Below are 16,252 nucleotides of genomic sequence, written 5' to 3'. Positions count from 1 at the left end.
CTTACAATCCTCTTCGACTTTTTTCATTCATAAATTAAAGGGAAAGGTTGCATTACATCTGGAATGCAGAGTGATAAACAATTCGATTGCTTGGTACTTTATAAAAATCCATGACAGCTGAAACATGCTTGTGTTTAATTACATCATGATTCTACTCACATTAACTCAGTTGACAGGACTTAATTTCTTGAGTCACTTGATTGCAATTACGTCAATTTAGAACATTGGGACTAACAATCAAGTATCTCTATAGTCTTCAGGTTTAAGTAAGGAAATACTGCTTGTTTTAATCATTTATTTACAAAAAGGAACAAGATGTAAACAAACTTGAACTACATCATACAAATATTACAAACAAAAAATTTGCTATAAATAACTGGAAAAAAAGTCAATTCATTTGATATGCACATTTATCATATTTATTATGGAATATTATGGGAAACTGTTCAATCTAATGAATTGATTTGCTGGATAATGTTGAGAACCCTAAACGAAACGTCGCTTTAGTTAAAATAGTAATTGTGTTCCAGATTATGTTTTTGTGTGTATCACGTATGCTAAATGCCACTGCTAAATGCCAGTTCACAACGAAGATAATGAATTGATGTTCAGATTTTATTCAGTCTGATTAAAATACAGATCTATATATTTTTTTTTTGTTTTTATACTTTCGATGTTCTACACTACATGAAGATCTGACTAATTGTAGTGATAGGTCGCGTCAGGGGTCATACGGTCGGCTTTTGACCATATGGCGTCAGACATTTGATTAACCAATCAGCGTTGACGTTTCTAGTAGAATACCCACAACTTGCCGTAACAGACCGCTTCATTGGCTAATCCCTCACTTCAACCAGGATGCAGGTTATATAACAACTCTTCCAGTGTAGTTAAGACAAGTAAAAACAAAATTTTGTACTATAAAAAAAGAAACAAAATAGGATCTGTGTTTTAATCAGACTGAGATTTTAATCTAATGTATCAATTTATTCTATTTTTGTCTCCATGACCTCGGTGGCATGAACTTCAGCTGTATTAATATCACTGGCTGGTTCATCAACAACATTGGCAACTATCATTGCTTCATGTACAGCATCAGAGTCTGAAACAGGTGCCATGGCTATTGCTTCGATCTCATTTTCAGATAAAGGTAGCGTTACAGTTTCATTTGATGTAGCTTCGGGCAATGTTGCTAATGTTTGTCCTGTTGCTGAATCTATGATACGTAGATTATTACCATGTTCACTCACAACAACATATGATCCTTCATTTGTCAGTTGATCTAAGATGGCGGGATCTATCTCTCCATCAGTAACTATCTCCAGATTCTGTATCTGGTCAGAATTTTCTACATCAGTATGAACCACAACATATTCAGTTCCCTATGAGAAAACAAACTAAATTTTATCAAGGTGATTTTTAAAAAAAAAATAATTAAATTTTGAATTGATCACAATAGTGGCACTTCTGTTTCATTGGACAAAGTCCGTCAAACTACTATATGCACACAATATCTTGCTGTAAAAGGTCTGGTGTTCATTTGCATGTGCCTATAATTGAAAAAGCAGCAAGTAACTCATCATTTGCCATCACAGTATATCCCTCAGCTTTCAAATTGACTGTAAACCCCAAAGCAGCAAAAATATTAGATCGTATTTGGATCCAGTCCAGCGGCGCATTTTTTAATAGCGATCCCGACCACAAGCCATTGCCCATAAGGCTAGTCCCTCCCAACATGTGTCAGAATTGATATCTAATAAGCTTCAAAAATTTGGCATTCTCATGATTGATGTAATGTATATTAATATAAATAAACACTAGAAATCTGTCAAAAAGATAGGCTGCCAGGCAAAAAAAACATAAATCGTTCAACCAGACCAAAAGGTTGTCGCATTATGAATCTTCAGATAAATTAAGAACAAAATTTTTATACTTTGTAATACCATTGCACTGTTGACATGATTCTATGACATAATCAAGGGCAATTATTCTATTATCGGAATTATCAGAAATTGTTAAAATTCTAAAGGTTCTTTATTTCACTAATTTCATTAGCAGACTTTCTGTTCACACATAATTATGGAAGCTTCGACTCCGGGAACAGCCACGCAATCTCAGCCTGAAGAGTTTGTTTAAGAACGAAACTAGAAACTTCATGAGAATAATCTGGGAAGGATGGTCCCAGTTTTATTCACTAATTTGAATAAAGCATAAATATTTCAATCAGGTCGAGTGATCATGTTTGTTTTTAAAGCATTCACAAGATTCTACAAAATGAAACAATGACCATAACTCTAGAAACAACATATATAAATTTAAAAAAGATTGGATGATAAATGTAGTCTGTGGATTGTAGACGACAAACTGTGTATGATTGATGGACAGAGACAACAGCAATATACGACCATCTATATTTAGTTTATTCTTTTTATATGCCCACATTGCTTGTGGACGCTCTAGAGGCTAAGTTAATATCCGATTGACTTTAAATTTATACAGTGATTAAGGTCATGACATAACTGGTTACTAGGTAAATTAATTCTACACCTTTTCTATTACTCTTATTTTTAACTATGAAGTTATTAGCTTATTTCTTATATGTCATCAAAGTTATAATATCATAATCTTGACTTCTGTTTTTAACCACATTTTCACGGAACATATAAAAAAGTAAATATCCCAACATAAAATGAACTTACTGATAAATCAACAGAATCACCACCATCTTGTAATATATATTGTGTATCTGCTACGACAGATGAAAATTCTGTAAGAACAGACGGCATCTCTTCATTATCAACGATTGTCTCCAACATTCCATCCTTTCTAGTTAAATACAGTTGCTTGGTACACGGAACTGTAAAATACAAATATTTAAATCTATTCTATATAGAAAGAGTAGTATTGGCTGTTCATCTTCACTCGCTCAAATTTAAACCACAGAAGTATAATAAATCCTGTTAGCTAAGTGAAATAGACTATAACTGAGAATTGATGTCGAATTGATATTACTCTTTCTTGAACACCAGACACATCACATGATGAGACAATGTGTGACTACTCTTTCTAGAACACCCAATATCACATGAGACAAGGTGTGATTACTCTTTCTAGAACACCCGATATCACATGAGACAGGGTGTGACTACTCTGTGTAGAACACGTGATATCACATGAGACAGGGTGTGACTACTCTGTGTAGAACACCCGATATCACATGAAGCAAGATGTGATTACTCATTCCAGAACAACTGATATCAGTTGATGAATTTACATAGGTATTATTTTACATTTCATATATTTCACTATAAAGATACTACAAACCTTTAGATTTTAAATGACGAGTTAAAGTTCCATGTTCTGAAAATCCTCTATTACAGTGATTACATCTATAAGGCCTCTCTCCAGTATGCATCCTGGTATGTCTTTGAAGTGAACTTTTCTCTCGAAAAAATCTATCACAGAATTTACACTGGTATGGTAGAAAATTATTATGCGTTCTTTGATGCACTTTTACTGCATTCTGAAAAAAAGCGAAATGTTCCTATAACTAAAAAATCAAAGAGAGAGAAAGAGAAATGGGGTTTTACTCAACACAAACCAGGACATTTCAGGGCTAAAACATGGTACAATTTTATTTCAATAATTTGCTTGAGCAGGGTGAGGAAACCAGTGGACCACGAGCTAACCAATGAGGTTAAGCAGGCAACCCTAATTCTTGTCATGTACAAGTGTGGGATCTCAACCATGCAACTTGACTCAATGACAGACCTTATAATCTGAAATACACCCCCTCTATTATGTCCTCAAAGTTTCATCCAAATTTATTGAAGAAGCATGGTAATGAAAATATCTAACTGCATGTTGGTTTTAACTTTTCACTGTAAACCACCCCAAGCTAAAAATTAGGGTTCTCCGCAAGTAAATCCTGACTGATAAAATAAGTATTTCCAGATGACAACAATATAGTCCAAACTATCAAGTTTTTATCAGATTACTGTAGAACATGCAACCTACCATTGTTTTAAAGGCCTTCTTACATATTTGACAGACATATGGTCTTTCTGTACTGTGAGTTTTAAGATGTTCTCTAATATGTGAGATTCGTTTAAATAGTCTGCCACACTCTCCACATTTAAACTGACGATCATCGCTATGTACCGTTAGATGTTTAGTTAACGCATCTTTAGTAGTAAAACTTTTCTCACAAATACTGCATTTATTCGGCTTTACTCCTGTCAAATAGAAATAACACTAATTTTCTAAACAGGAAAAATATACCCTAAGATAATCAGTTGGTCTTCATATGTTGTTGGTCTAGAAAGTACCTCTGGTGAACCAGAGTGGTTTCCACTTGTCAGTGGTGCAGGACAGAGGCAATCTGTTTCACAGAGAATTACGAGTCTTCTCTAATATCTCTGTAAAAGACGACAGCGGCGTCAATCATTGGTTAAATGGCGCGTGCATTGTTTACATAAGACGTTAATGCTTGGGGCAGAATGCTGCCTTTTAGTCATTTTAATACCCATTTACACTAAATAGGAAATAATTTTTACCTACAAATACGTCAAACGTCTTTATTTATTTTTCTAATACATAAAATTTTTTTTTAGAATTTAAATTGTCGGTGTAAAAAAGTTAATATTTGACACTCATTAAGTCGCATTGATGTCATCCTTATCAGTGATTGTAGCGGCATAGCGAATATTCACTGCTGATCAGTGTGGGACAGAGGGCCTGACAAGGAACTGTCTTTAGTCGTTATGATGGGACGAAAAACAGAGCTCCTGTGTACACACTTGTGTGCACATAAAAAAAAACCTTGACAGTTGGAATTTTTCAAAAGATGAGTAGGTCTTTGCACAGTATAAGGTGTCTGCCCGTCTTCTTTAGTCAGGTTGGAGCAAACAAGTAGGTTGTCAAATCAAATTAAAATTTTATTTGTTTTAGAATTTTTTTATTTGTATACAGAAATATAACCATTAATAAATTCAAATACCTGCATGACTTTTCATATGTTGTTTTAGATAGCTACTCCCACGGAACGTACGATCACAGGCTGGACATTTATAGGCATTTCTAGCTGCTCCGAAGTTCGATGTATCATCAGGGTCCAAGGCACCTGGTATTTCTAACAATTGACGCACTGCTATTTGTGCATTTCTAGTAAAACAAAATTTTAAACAATAAGCAAGGTGAGCAAATATCAGTTTAAAAAAAAAAAAACCCCAGAAAAAAACATTTTTCTCAGTATTAAGGGAGCTGTAAAGACCAACAAAAGCTAAATCCATAATCAAGTAAAACTTGTCATTTGATTCCACAACTTGGTGAAGATTCATGTTGCTCACCACAATCCCAAAATAAATAGATGGCATGTCTTATTTAAATCCAAATTTGTCATTTTGTAAAGCATCGAGTAAATAGACTGATCATGTATACTTAGCCTAAGCAGAAAATGCTCATAATCGGTAAGTCTCAAAGCATCAACCAACCAAATTGCTTATCTCTGCTTAGCTTTAGTGCAAAGAGTTTGTATATAAAAATATCAATGTCGATTTTATTTCAATAATTCACTTTCGTGTAGGTGTCTTTAGCAGTGGAAAGATACCAAAGGACCCTGAGAAAACCCTTGAGTTAGGACAGATGATCCCTTCAAATATATAACTAACAAAAACTATTAACCTTTTCTCTTCATCTGGAGTCGATGATTCAAAACATGTCCTTATTTTACTTTGTCCATTTTCATCATCCTAGTGATTATAAAATACTTTATTTAAGTCTAGACTAATGTACCCAATCAAACAGATAAACATGATATTAAAATACCATGTTAATTTACCTATATCTTGCCATCTCTAGACAAATCAATATATAAAATATTTTATATATCACAGCTATTCAAATCAACGTTAATAACTATTTACTTTTAGTTCCATTAAAGAAGTAGTACATTTTCCTAGAGTTTAAATTCAGATCCTCATTAGAAGCTGATTAGTTAGGCCTTTAGCACTTACAGAAAAGTGATATATTAATACTAGTACATCCCTTATCAGACCGAAACTGCTGTTCTTTATGTGAATAGCTTTCTGTATTATACAACCATTTTGCACTTTCCTTAATCAAATGTTAAATAATCATTAGTGTTGATTAAGCCTTGAGAAATGTGATATTTTCGGGAAAATGTAAAGGACACATCGTTACTTTAACAATGCAAGTTATAAAGATTACCTTGACTGGAGTTTGATGAACAGTTATCATATGAGAATCTAATTCATCCATTTTATCTGTAGTAAAATGACATGTAGAACATTTAAAGGTCATATCGGCCAGATGTATTCGTAAATGATCTTTTAAATTACTGAATGTTAACAGATCTTCTTTACAAACCTGAAATACATAATACACACATAAAATATTATAACACAAAGTTCTAGGGGGATGGGAAGGGAGGTCGGGTGGTCTAGCGTGTGTTTTTTATATCATAAGGTTTGTCATTGACTCAAGTGGCATGGTTTCTGTCCCAAGATTGTACAAGGCAAGGAGTAAGGTGGCCTACCCAACCCTGTAGTTTTCCCCTGGGTCCTAAGCACAAGTAAATTATTGAAATAAAAATCGTGCCATATCTTAGTTCCGAAATTAGTTGGTTTGAGTCAACTGGACATTAAACCCCATTTTATTGTTCTCTCTCCTACAGCAAATTACAACATATCTCAACATACCTTTAGTGGATTTTTTAACTCCATTTATGATCTAATTATTTATAAAATCCCTCATTCAGTAAAATTGCATTCATTATTTATTTTTCATAAAATCCCAAATTCAGTAAATCTTTCATGAAATTCTACTGAGTATTAAAGATATTAATTTGTCTTACCCTACATTGTGTTGGTTCAAGACCTTCTAATTCTTCAGCTGCTAGATTATCTAATGTAACTATATTAATAGTTCCAATACTACCATCAGCATTCTGTAGGATAAAACAGAAATAACCCATTTATAATTATATAAATATCAAAACAATTGTTCAAATACGTTTTCAAACATTCATTTTCGATACTATTGATAACTTTAAATCAAAATTATTTTCAATTTCATCGATAAAAGGGCTGTGATTCACTTTCATCACAATTATTGTACATTGAATCTTGCAATTCATATTAATTGTAACAAGCCAACAGTGAGGCTGATGTCCCCCGCCGAAATTGCAAAATAAATAGATGACACATATTAATTAATCGCACATTTATTTTTTTCACTAAGTTTCATCACTCTCTATCAGATAGAATCAAGATTATCTTGTCCCAAACCATCGACAAATGAAATCGATTAGCTCTGCTTAGCTTCAGCTCGAAATGTTAATTATTGAACTCAGTCAAGACATTCACCTAATGAACATCTACATATACATCAAGTTTAAACATTCACCTAATAGACACCTATGCCAAGTTTGAACATTCTACCTCAATTAGAAGGAGAGTTATTGTGTTCCAAAGTTTCTACCAATCAAATTGCTTATCACTCTGCTTACCCTCAGCAAAAAATGTTCATTATCGAACTTAGTTAAGGTATTCATATAATAAATCTATTTTTTTTTGCCTCCATCCGTATAGAAGTCAAAGCGTAGTATAATACGAATGCCAGACTTCTGATGAAAAAGGTAACCCCGAAAAATAAGGTAATTTTGGAGGTGATTTTGAACAAAAGTACGGGTCGACAATAGTTGGCACGCTTTCATTCTGTCATATTACGACAACACGTAATTTTGTAGGAACATTACTGACATAAATTTGAATACTGTACAGGAAATATATATGAAAAATAACGAGGCGCACCTATTTTTTTTATTACGTACGAATTTGAATATTTTGTTGACATGTGATTTTTAATTGTGGTCTGAACCCGCCTGCTTAAATAATGATAAGAGTTATGCCCTTTTATTTTCGATAAAAATGTCCGACAAGAAAATTTTTGAAATCCCATCACTGATACATATACATATTGTGTCTATCTTTGTCCCCGACACATCAATGCATAAATTTTTACTTGATATCAGCAGTAATTGTAATCATAAATCAACTGTTATTGCTTTTCCATATCGGCTCACCACATGTATATAAATTTGCCTGCCACCGAAACATAACATTTGAGCGAAAATTCCTTGCTTCAAATCTGTGATATAAATTCTGTAAACATGTCATATAGTACCAATAATACTAGTGTCTACTAGTGCTGGGATGATATATCGTTAAATCAATGTATTGCGATTCATGTTCTCACAAATTGCGTATTAAATCGCAAGAAGCTGAACTGATTTTTCACGATTCTTTTTTATGTTTTTTTTATCGCTTCTGTCACTCTTAATTATCAAGGTCACACATTATTCCTAGGTACACAAAATTCTTTAATTGTTTTGGTCCTTATTTCGATCCACATCAATATTGGGATATTCTACGACATCGGCGGGACTAAAGATTATCGTCATCCTGTTGTTTTCTTGGTAAATATTGACTGGGTTATGAATCAAGATACGAATTGTATCAAAGCACCTAAATCACAATACGCATCATATCGCGACTGCAGTGGCAATACCCAGCACTAGGGTCTACCTTTGTTATGTATTCGATAATATTTATACCATTTCGAAAATCCATGAATTATATTTATTTTATCAAAAGAGCACATGTCAAAAAAAACTATTGCTGAATTCTTCAGCTATTTTCAAGGGATGTAATATCAGGGGGCTCTTAAATTTTAGTTTAGAAACATGACAGCAATAGAAAACAGATATAAGATGATTGTGAGATGACTCTGCTTTCCGAGTGTTTTTATTAGCTTAGATCGATCAAGTCCTTACCACAGTCATTTGCCGCTCGAACATATTTTAAGGAAACCGAAGGCAGAATTTGCAAATATAGCAATTAGACCGATAATTGCGTTGTCGTGCATCAATGAATGATAAAGTCAATAATAACAATTATTCACATACCTGAGTAATTATTTCAGCATGTATTGTTTCATTACCAGCTACAACTTGACTATCACCATCAATATGATTAACAGCATCATCATCTGGTTGTAAATCACCAGTTGATGTTCCTTCATCTAATCTCACTAATTGTTGAACTGCACCAACATTAGCTGATATATTATGATCAGGTTTCCACTGTTTACCATATCTCGGAAAATCAGAATCAGACTTCTCTGTACATGGGTTCCTGTGAAAATTAAATGTTTACTTAAAGGGCATTAGAAGTGTGAAGATCTTTAATGATCAGGGAATAAACAGTTTGTGATTTGGTGTGATTAATTCCTAATTGTTAAAATTAGATTGTCTGTAAAATATAATATATAACTGTCAATCCACTGGCCAATATAGAGTCCTAACAATATAGCTTAGTCATTTTTAAGGCCCAGGTTGTTTGTGACAAGGAGTATGGTCGCCTGTCCAACCTCGTGGGTTTTCTCCGGGTCCTCTGACTGCTGAAGACCCCTACGCAAAAGCGAATTATTGAAATAAAATTGAACCATATGGTAGTCCTGAAATGACCTAGTTTGTTTCAATTGGACGTTAAACCCCATTTCTCTCTCTCTTTAAGGACTTTGTCAAATTATTGTCTAAAATGCTTTGTACTTTAACTAATTTAGTGACTTAACATTAGCCAATAACAGCTCTTAATATCTATATATAAATATTGAATGTTTACAATAAATAGTATTACCTTGATTTATTATGTCTAGTCAGTGCTCCTGCTTCTGTAAATGTCCGTTTGCATTTTGCACACTCGAAGGGACGTTCACCTTAAGAATAAGTATTTCACATGTTAAATATAAACTATTTTTCAGTATTGACATGCTTTATAAATGACGATATATTATGATTATTATTTCATTTATAATTAATAAAACTGACTACAATACAAACCAACTCAATAAAAATATTGAATTTATAACAATTATATTAATAGTTCTAATTTCATGGAGCCACAGTGTCTGAGTGTATGAGGTGCTGGCTCAATAACAAGGAGGTCAAGTATTTTCCAGCGTGGTTTCCTCATGTCAGGAGTGCAGGACGGAAGGCCTGGCTGGCAGGGAACAGTGCCTAGTCGTTGGGATGGGGGTGAAGAACCAGGGTCCCATGAACATGTTGCCATGTACATAAAAGAACTCTGGTGCAGAAAATTGGACATTCAACTCCATTAAAGTTTATGTCAGCTCTAAAATGTCAAACACAATTATTCCATGCATCCAAATATAGAATAAATAGGAATGTTTGCTATATAATTGACTGTCATGTAATTAAGAGTTCTATATTTGACTGTGTCATGCAATTAAGAGTGCTATAATTGATTGTGTCATGTAATTAAGAGTGCATCGATGATAAACTTTAGTTACCTGTATGTCTTCGTAAATGTCTTTTCAATGATCCTCTAGTTTTGAAAGCATATTCACATCCTTCAAAAGTACAGGGATGGTCTCTTCTGTTAGTATGAGTCAGTTGATGAACCTTTAAAACTTGGAACTAAAAAAGATATAATTGACTTGCTATATATATTATTGTAAATCATGATGAGATTACAGTATTAATTAAAGATACATTATGGGAGATTTTGATAGAGTTGGCCATTCTTGCTATAACAGTTCAAAAATAGATGAAGAAAGAAAGGAGAATATATAGAAAATTTCAGTCAAATAACTTTATTCTGAACAAAGTTATCACCATTGTAATGTTTGACTAGAAATAGGAGTCAACTCTATCTTCAACGGCTCCGAGAATGGCCGATCGTTTGATTGACAGGCGTTAACTCCACCTACATAATCTCGATTATCAAGTAACATTTTCAATGGCTGTGGTACCGTTAGCCTAATCGGTTTGAGACGGGGTTGCAATTCAATTCGTATCACATTTATTTTTACTAAAAATTAAAAATAAGACTTTTAATATATAGATAAGAAGCGAAAGTTTGAAAAGAATGGACCAAATCAATGAGGCAGGCAGCATTTTACATAATTACAGCCGACTTCTTGTTAGCCTGTGTGTACTCTTGTACTGTAACTGGTAGGCCTACATGACTCCCGAAGCAGACAAATAGGAAACAGTGATCCAATGGGGCTGCAATTCAACTGGGCTGATGTTAGCTGCGATGTTTATCAATTTCCATAATTTTTCTGTCAACACAAGTGACAAAAGAGCGTATAATACCGACATCCAAACTCTCATTTTAACCACAATTAAACATAATATCAAGGCCGTATATCGAACTTTCAATCAAATTGACTGACATGCGGCCTCGCTCAACTGCGGCCTCGCTTCGTACGCTCTATCATTTAGCCTCGATCATCACTGCCTTTTATGAAAAATTTCTGTGAGTATGACGTCAACGTAACGGTTAATCTCCGCTTACGACGCCATTAAAAAATTTAATCAATCAATGAAATCCTGTTTAAATCCAAGCCGAATCCAAGCAATCCGTGGGTCTACAGAGTTGATTTTGAGCTTGTTGTGTAAATAAAGATCTAATTTATAATTTCTATGACATCTGAAGCCTAAATAAAGACTTAAAATATGCTGATTTAGCTCTTGCATAATTTATGAAAAATTTCCGTCAGTATGACATCAACGTAACGGTTAATCTCCGCTTACGACGCCATTAAAAAATTTAATCAATCAATGAAATCCTGTTTAAATCCAAGCCAAATCCGTGGGTCTACAGAGTTGATTTTGGGCTTGTTGTGTAAATAAAGATCTAATTTATAATTTCTATGACATCTGAAGCCTAAATAAAGACTTAAAATATGCTGATTTAGCTCTTGCATAATGCATGTTTAATACAGTCCTCTAAGTTAAAGTCTTTATACTATATCTAGTGGTATCAAATTCTTGTTTTAAAGACAGAATAAGAAATAGTCATCCAGCTTTGTTATCTTTAGACATTTATTTGTGGACCAAGAACTACTCATTTTGTTGTTCTTCTTGGAGGCAACACTGTTCGAAAAAAAGGCTAAAGGCTGATTTATACTCTGTCCAAAACATCGCAGCCAAACAGCAAATCAGCAACACGACGTCTACTGTTGCGATCACATGATCCATCTAACAACACAAGAAGACCAGCTTTGCTAAGCTTTGCTCCCTACAACTGGCAGCTTTTGAATTTATTTGCTTCACAAGTAAAGCTTTGTTTCATGGCTTCGCTTAGCTGAGTACAAATTTAAGTGCAAATGACATGAAAATTAATAATAATTCAATTAATATAATTGATAACTGAAACAGCATGAGCGTAATATGAACCAGCAACCATACACAAGCCAAGATTTATATCAATATTTAATAAGCCATATTATCTAGCTCTTAGAAGTAACAATTGTTAAAATGTAGAGCACTTTATAAAAAATCAAATAATAATAATAAATCTACAGAATTTCCTTATTTACATACATCTCTAAATCTGTTTCCACATTGTTCACAACAGAAGGGTCTTAAAGACATTTCCTCGCCTGATAACTTCTGTCTTTTGCTATCTGGTGCTTGTACCTGTGAATGTAGAATTGTGCCATATTAAAATAGCCATAAAATAAATAAAACCACTCTACCAAATACTGCCTCCCTTAGGGAAAATGTTAATAAAAATAAATAAATAAATAATAAAACACATCCAGGAACAGACTCTTACCACAAAACTAGTAATGTGTTCAGATTTTGTAGTTGATCTGTGACAGGCTCATAAAATCTGATGGTAGTAGTGACTTCCCTAACTCTGGCTTAGAAATTAATTTCCGCTGCTGCGACATGATGTAGTCTGCATACCGAGTTGATAGATATTTCAGAATTAGAAGATTAACTATTATATAATGATGAGAATATTATAAAGTACCTGTGAATCTGCATTTGTGGTCAATGTCTCAAATTCTTCGGTTCCCAGTAGTGTTGGTGTTTCCTCTTCTTTCTCAGGAACATATTCAGTTTCATCATCAACCTCACATTGCTCCTCTTCTTCTTCATCTTCAGCATCAACTGAGTCCTCGTGGTCATATTTTATATGCCATCTAAGAGTTGCTTCCCTTGAAAAATGATAACACAGTTTATATATACAATAGGTAGCACTTGAAGAACAGAAGTAAAGAATAGTCATAATATAATTCCATGACTGCAACATGTCAACTTGTTGCTAGAGATTTTATTTTGAGAATAATCATAACAGATGAATCTGTAATAATCAAGATTTTTAACAGTTGAGTTGGATAAAAAAAAAGTGAAATAAAAATAAAAATAAAATAAAAAAGCAAACAGCCAACCATGAATAGGAGAGCTTCAAGAGTCAATAATAATAGTTAATAATCTAATTCAGTCTGCATAAACTCCTACTATACTTAAAAGTTGATGATTTATTTACTCATACCTATTAAATTTCTTGTCACATTTATTACAAATATAAGTACTTCTTTCTATTATATGAGTAACATCAACTTCCGATCTTCTCTTATACTTTCCTGTAATGAAAATATTTTGTATTACTGTATAACACTTTTTGTTTAAAATCGGGTCTGAAAAAAGACACTTTCACTGGGCAATCATTGTCATTCACTAACACCCTTTGCTTTATCCAACTTGATTGCAACATACAGTTCAAAATTTAGTTTGTGTGCTTTTCCATCTGTAACAATCAACAATCAACTTTAATGGGAATATACCCCACTCTTAAAATCTTCTCCAACTCTGAATTTGTTGCTTTTATCTAGTACAATTCTTGAATGTTGTAGGGCTTTCATTTCAATCTTTTCCAAGTCAATTTGTTTATCATAGATTAATAAAACATTCTTTCAAAAATATCAGATAATTTTAGCGTTATTCAAATTTTTAAAATAAATTTAAAATGTTTTACACATTAAGACTTTAAATTTAACTACATTTATTGAGTCATACAGTTAAATTCTTTCAAATTGTAATTTTATGTCATTCAAATTGACTGACAGGTAAGTTCTCCAGTCGGTCAATTTCACTGTCAGTCAGTCCAGACTGGCAATTATGATCAAAATTACAGCCCTGGTACAAATGCAATTACCACTAAATTAATATAATTCAATAATGTTTACTAACTTTTCTCTTTATTTTCCTTCTGATCACCATTTGACTTCTCTCCCTCTGGGCTTTCATTTTCAGATTTACTTTTTTGTATCCTTGGAACTCTCTGCGTCAATTTGGGTAGAACTATTCCCTTGTCTTTATTACTGCGTGAATAGGTCACCTTGAAATTATCATGTTTAACTTTATGTTCAAGATAAGATTCTATGCTTTTGAAAACTTTTTGACATTTCTTACAAAAGTGAATATCTTCATCATCTTCATCATCAGTAGCAATACCTAAATCATAAAATAAAACTTTGTCATTGCCATCCAACACAATATACAACATAACCACAGGAAGCCTTTTTGGTCGGTGCAGTTATATAAACATTGGACACCAAAAATTCGTAATCTTGTGGTCTAGCCTTAGGTCAGTAATCTGCGAGTTATAATTGTGTGAAATAATTGAAAATTAATGGATGTATCTATTTCATATTAAAAGTTTATAAAACTCCAGTACTTTGGACACTGAAGAGTGCTTACAAAATTTTGCAATCAGGGGATGGGGTACAACTCTAATTTTTATCATACGAATCAAAATACACATCTTCTTGTCTTTTTATACAAAAAATGCATTGAAAGGCCTAAATTAGACCCGGGAGGTAGAATGAAGGGATTAGAGGCTCCTTAATTGCTCATATGATTTCATTTCCATTTGAACATGTGTCATTCCCTTTTTAAGGGCTCTTATTTAGTGCTTCATAAAAAGGGTTAATCGTCCTACTTTCTACACTGATTGGGTTACAGACAGGCATACTCCATAGGCCACATACAGCATGTGCTATACAGCGGCACTTTGGCCTTAATTTATTTCTAACTCCAACTGTTACAATTTAAAGGGTTCTTTTACTGCACTGCAAGCTGTACACAGGACCTGGGTTTTCCATACTATCTGAATGACTAGATACTTAGTACTGCACTACTACTGACAAGAGAGAGACAGAGAGACCAATCGACACAAACTAGGTCATTTTGGGACTAACATATGGTTCAATTTTATTTCAATAATTCACTTGCGTGTATCGTGTAGGGGGTCTGTAGTAGTGGGAGGAAGCCAGAAAACACTCGGAGAAAATCCATGAAGTTGGACAGGCGACTCTATATACCCCTTGTCACGTACAACCGGGGAATTGAAACCATGCCAGTTGACTCAATGACAGACCTTATGTTATAATGTGCATGCGATAACCATTTGGCCATCCAACCCCTCTACAGACAAGAGGAAATCACATGGCTGATTGCCCTAATGAGCCAGTGTCTTACTCACTGAGCCGTCTCGGTGTCCAAGTGAATAGTGGAGCCCGGTGCTGGAGGTCATTTAGCTGCAATTTGTAGCCGTGATAATTCTGAGCAAGACGGAAGACATTAGTAGTGGAACCATTTCTAGAGCTGTAGAGCCAGTAGAGGTCATTGTACTAACATTTAACAATCTAACACTACACTGTCACTGTGTCACGTGTGTGTATTCAGTATTGTCAATTCAGTTGCTGAGTTGGTTCAATTTTAAATTGAAAATTATTCAATTATCATAATTTGAAATCAAAACCGAAACAAGACCAGATGAGTTCGTCATAAAACGTTATTAGACCAAAGAAATAATAAATGAGTTTGTTTCTTTGCTTGTACTCTTCTTGTAGTCAATGTTGATGTTCATGTTGGAAGTTGGCTCCAGCGGGCCGCATACACAAACCAGGCGAAGAGTTAGCAACAAAACAACAGACAAAAATGGCTGCCATTCCAGCCATTGGCATTAAATAGCTATTCGAATAACCTACTACAGTACTACATTATATCAACTGTTCGTTATGCATAATAATCTACAACAAAATGAAAATCGTCTGCTACCTTTAGATTCCAGCAAAGCAACAGTGTCGGTCGTAGGTCTTTTACTCGCACTCATGTCGATGTCTTTTGCGACAACCATGAAACGAGGTTATCTCATCGGGTATTTCCGCTAGTTTCCGTAATTAATCTTTTCGGGGATGTCTCAAAAATACTACACGGGTATAATAATACATTTTTAAATTTGTCATAAATTAAGTTTTCCTATTAATAAAACCATTCTAATATTTAAATTTCATCCTAAAAGGTCATAGGACACATTTCAATAAATTATCAATGACCCCAAAAATA

General features: G+C 33.8%; 1 protein-coding gene across 2 annotated transcripts; it reads right to left on the bottom strand.

The window, feature by feature from the left end:
* Positions 1–281: 281 nt before the first annotated feature.
* LOC126811361 (zinc finger protein 699) lies at positions 282–16,082 on the bottom strand. 2 transcript variants are annotated; one of them, XM_050536913.2, is made up of 16 exons: positions 15,965–16,082; positions 14,093–14,356; positions 13,395–13,485; positions 12,870–13,056; positions 12,434–12,529; positions 10,393–10,519; positions 9,720–9,798; positions 8,987–9,215; positions 6,875–6,967; positions 6,229–6,387; positions 5,683–5,750; positions 5,000–5,163; positions 4,018–4,235; positions 3,325–3,523; positions 2,700–2,857; positions 282–1,382 (listed from the first exon to the last, which is right to left on the bottom strand). In XM_050536913.2, the coding sequence occupies exons 1-16, from the start codon at positions 16,041–16,043 to the stop codon at positions 987–989; spliced, it is 2,607 nt and encodes an 868-aa protein (XP_050392870.1). In that variant the 5' UTR covers positions 16,044–16,082; the 3' UTR covers positions 282–986. The 2 variants fall into 2 exon arrangements, with proteins under 2 accessions (XP_050392870.1, XP_050392871.1); XM_050536914.2 differs by lacking the exons at positions 282–1,382; positions 2,700–2,857; positions 3,325–3,523; positions 4,018–4,235; positions 5,683–5,750 and having other exon boundaries at positions 5,035–5,163.
* Positions 16,083–16,252: the final 170 nt, after the last annotated feature.

Source organism: Patella vulgata, chromosome 2 (assembly GCF_932274485.2).
Source record: "Patella vulgata chromosome 2, xgPatVulg1.2, whole genome shotgun sequence".
NCBI lineage: Eukaryota > Metazoa > Mollusca > Gastropoda > Patellidae > Patella > Patella vulgata.
The sequence above is the reverse complement of the archived record's forward strand: the minus strand, read 5'-3'. Positions and strand labels throughout refer to the sequence as shown.

Coding starts and splice junctions, on each gene's coding strand:
- LOC126811361 (XM_050536913.2), bottom strand. CDS start 16,043: ATGGTTGTCGCAAAAGACATCGACATGAGTGCGAGTAAAAGACCTACG. Junction 6,968..8,986: donor ATGCTGAAATAATTACTCAG/GTATGTGAATAA, acceptor TTTATCCTACAG/AATGCTGATGGTAGTATTGG. Junction 5,751..6,228: donor TTCATCAAACTCCAGTCAAG/GTAATCTTTATA, acceptor TATAATCACTAG/GATGATGAAAATGGACAAAG.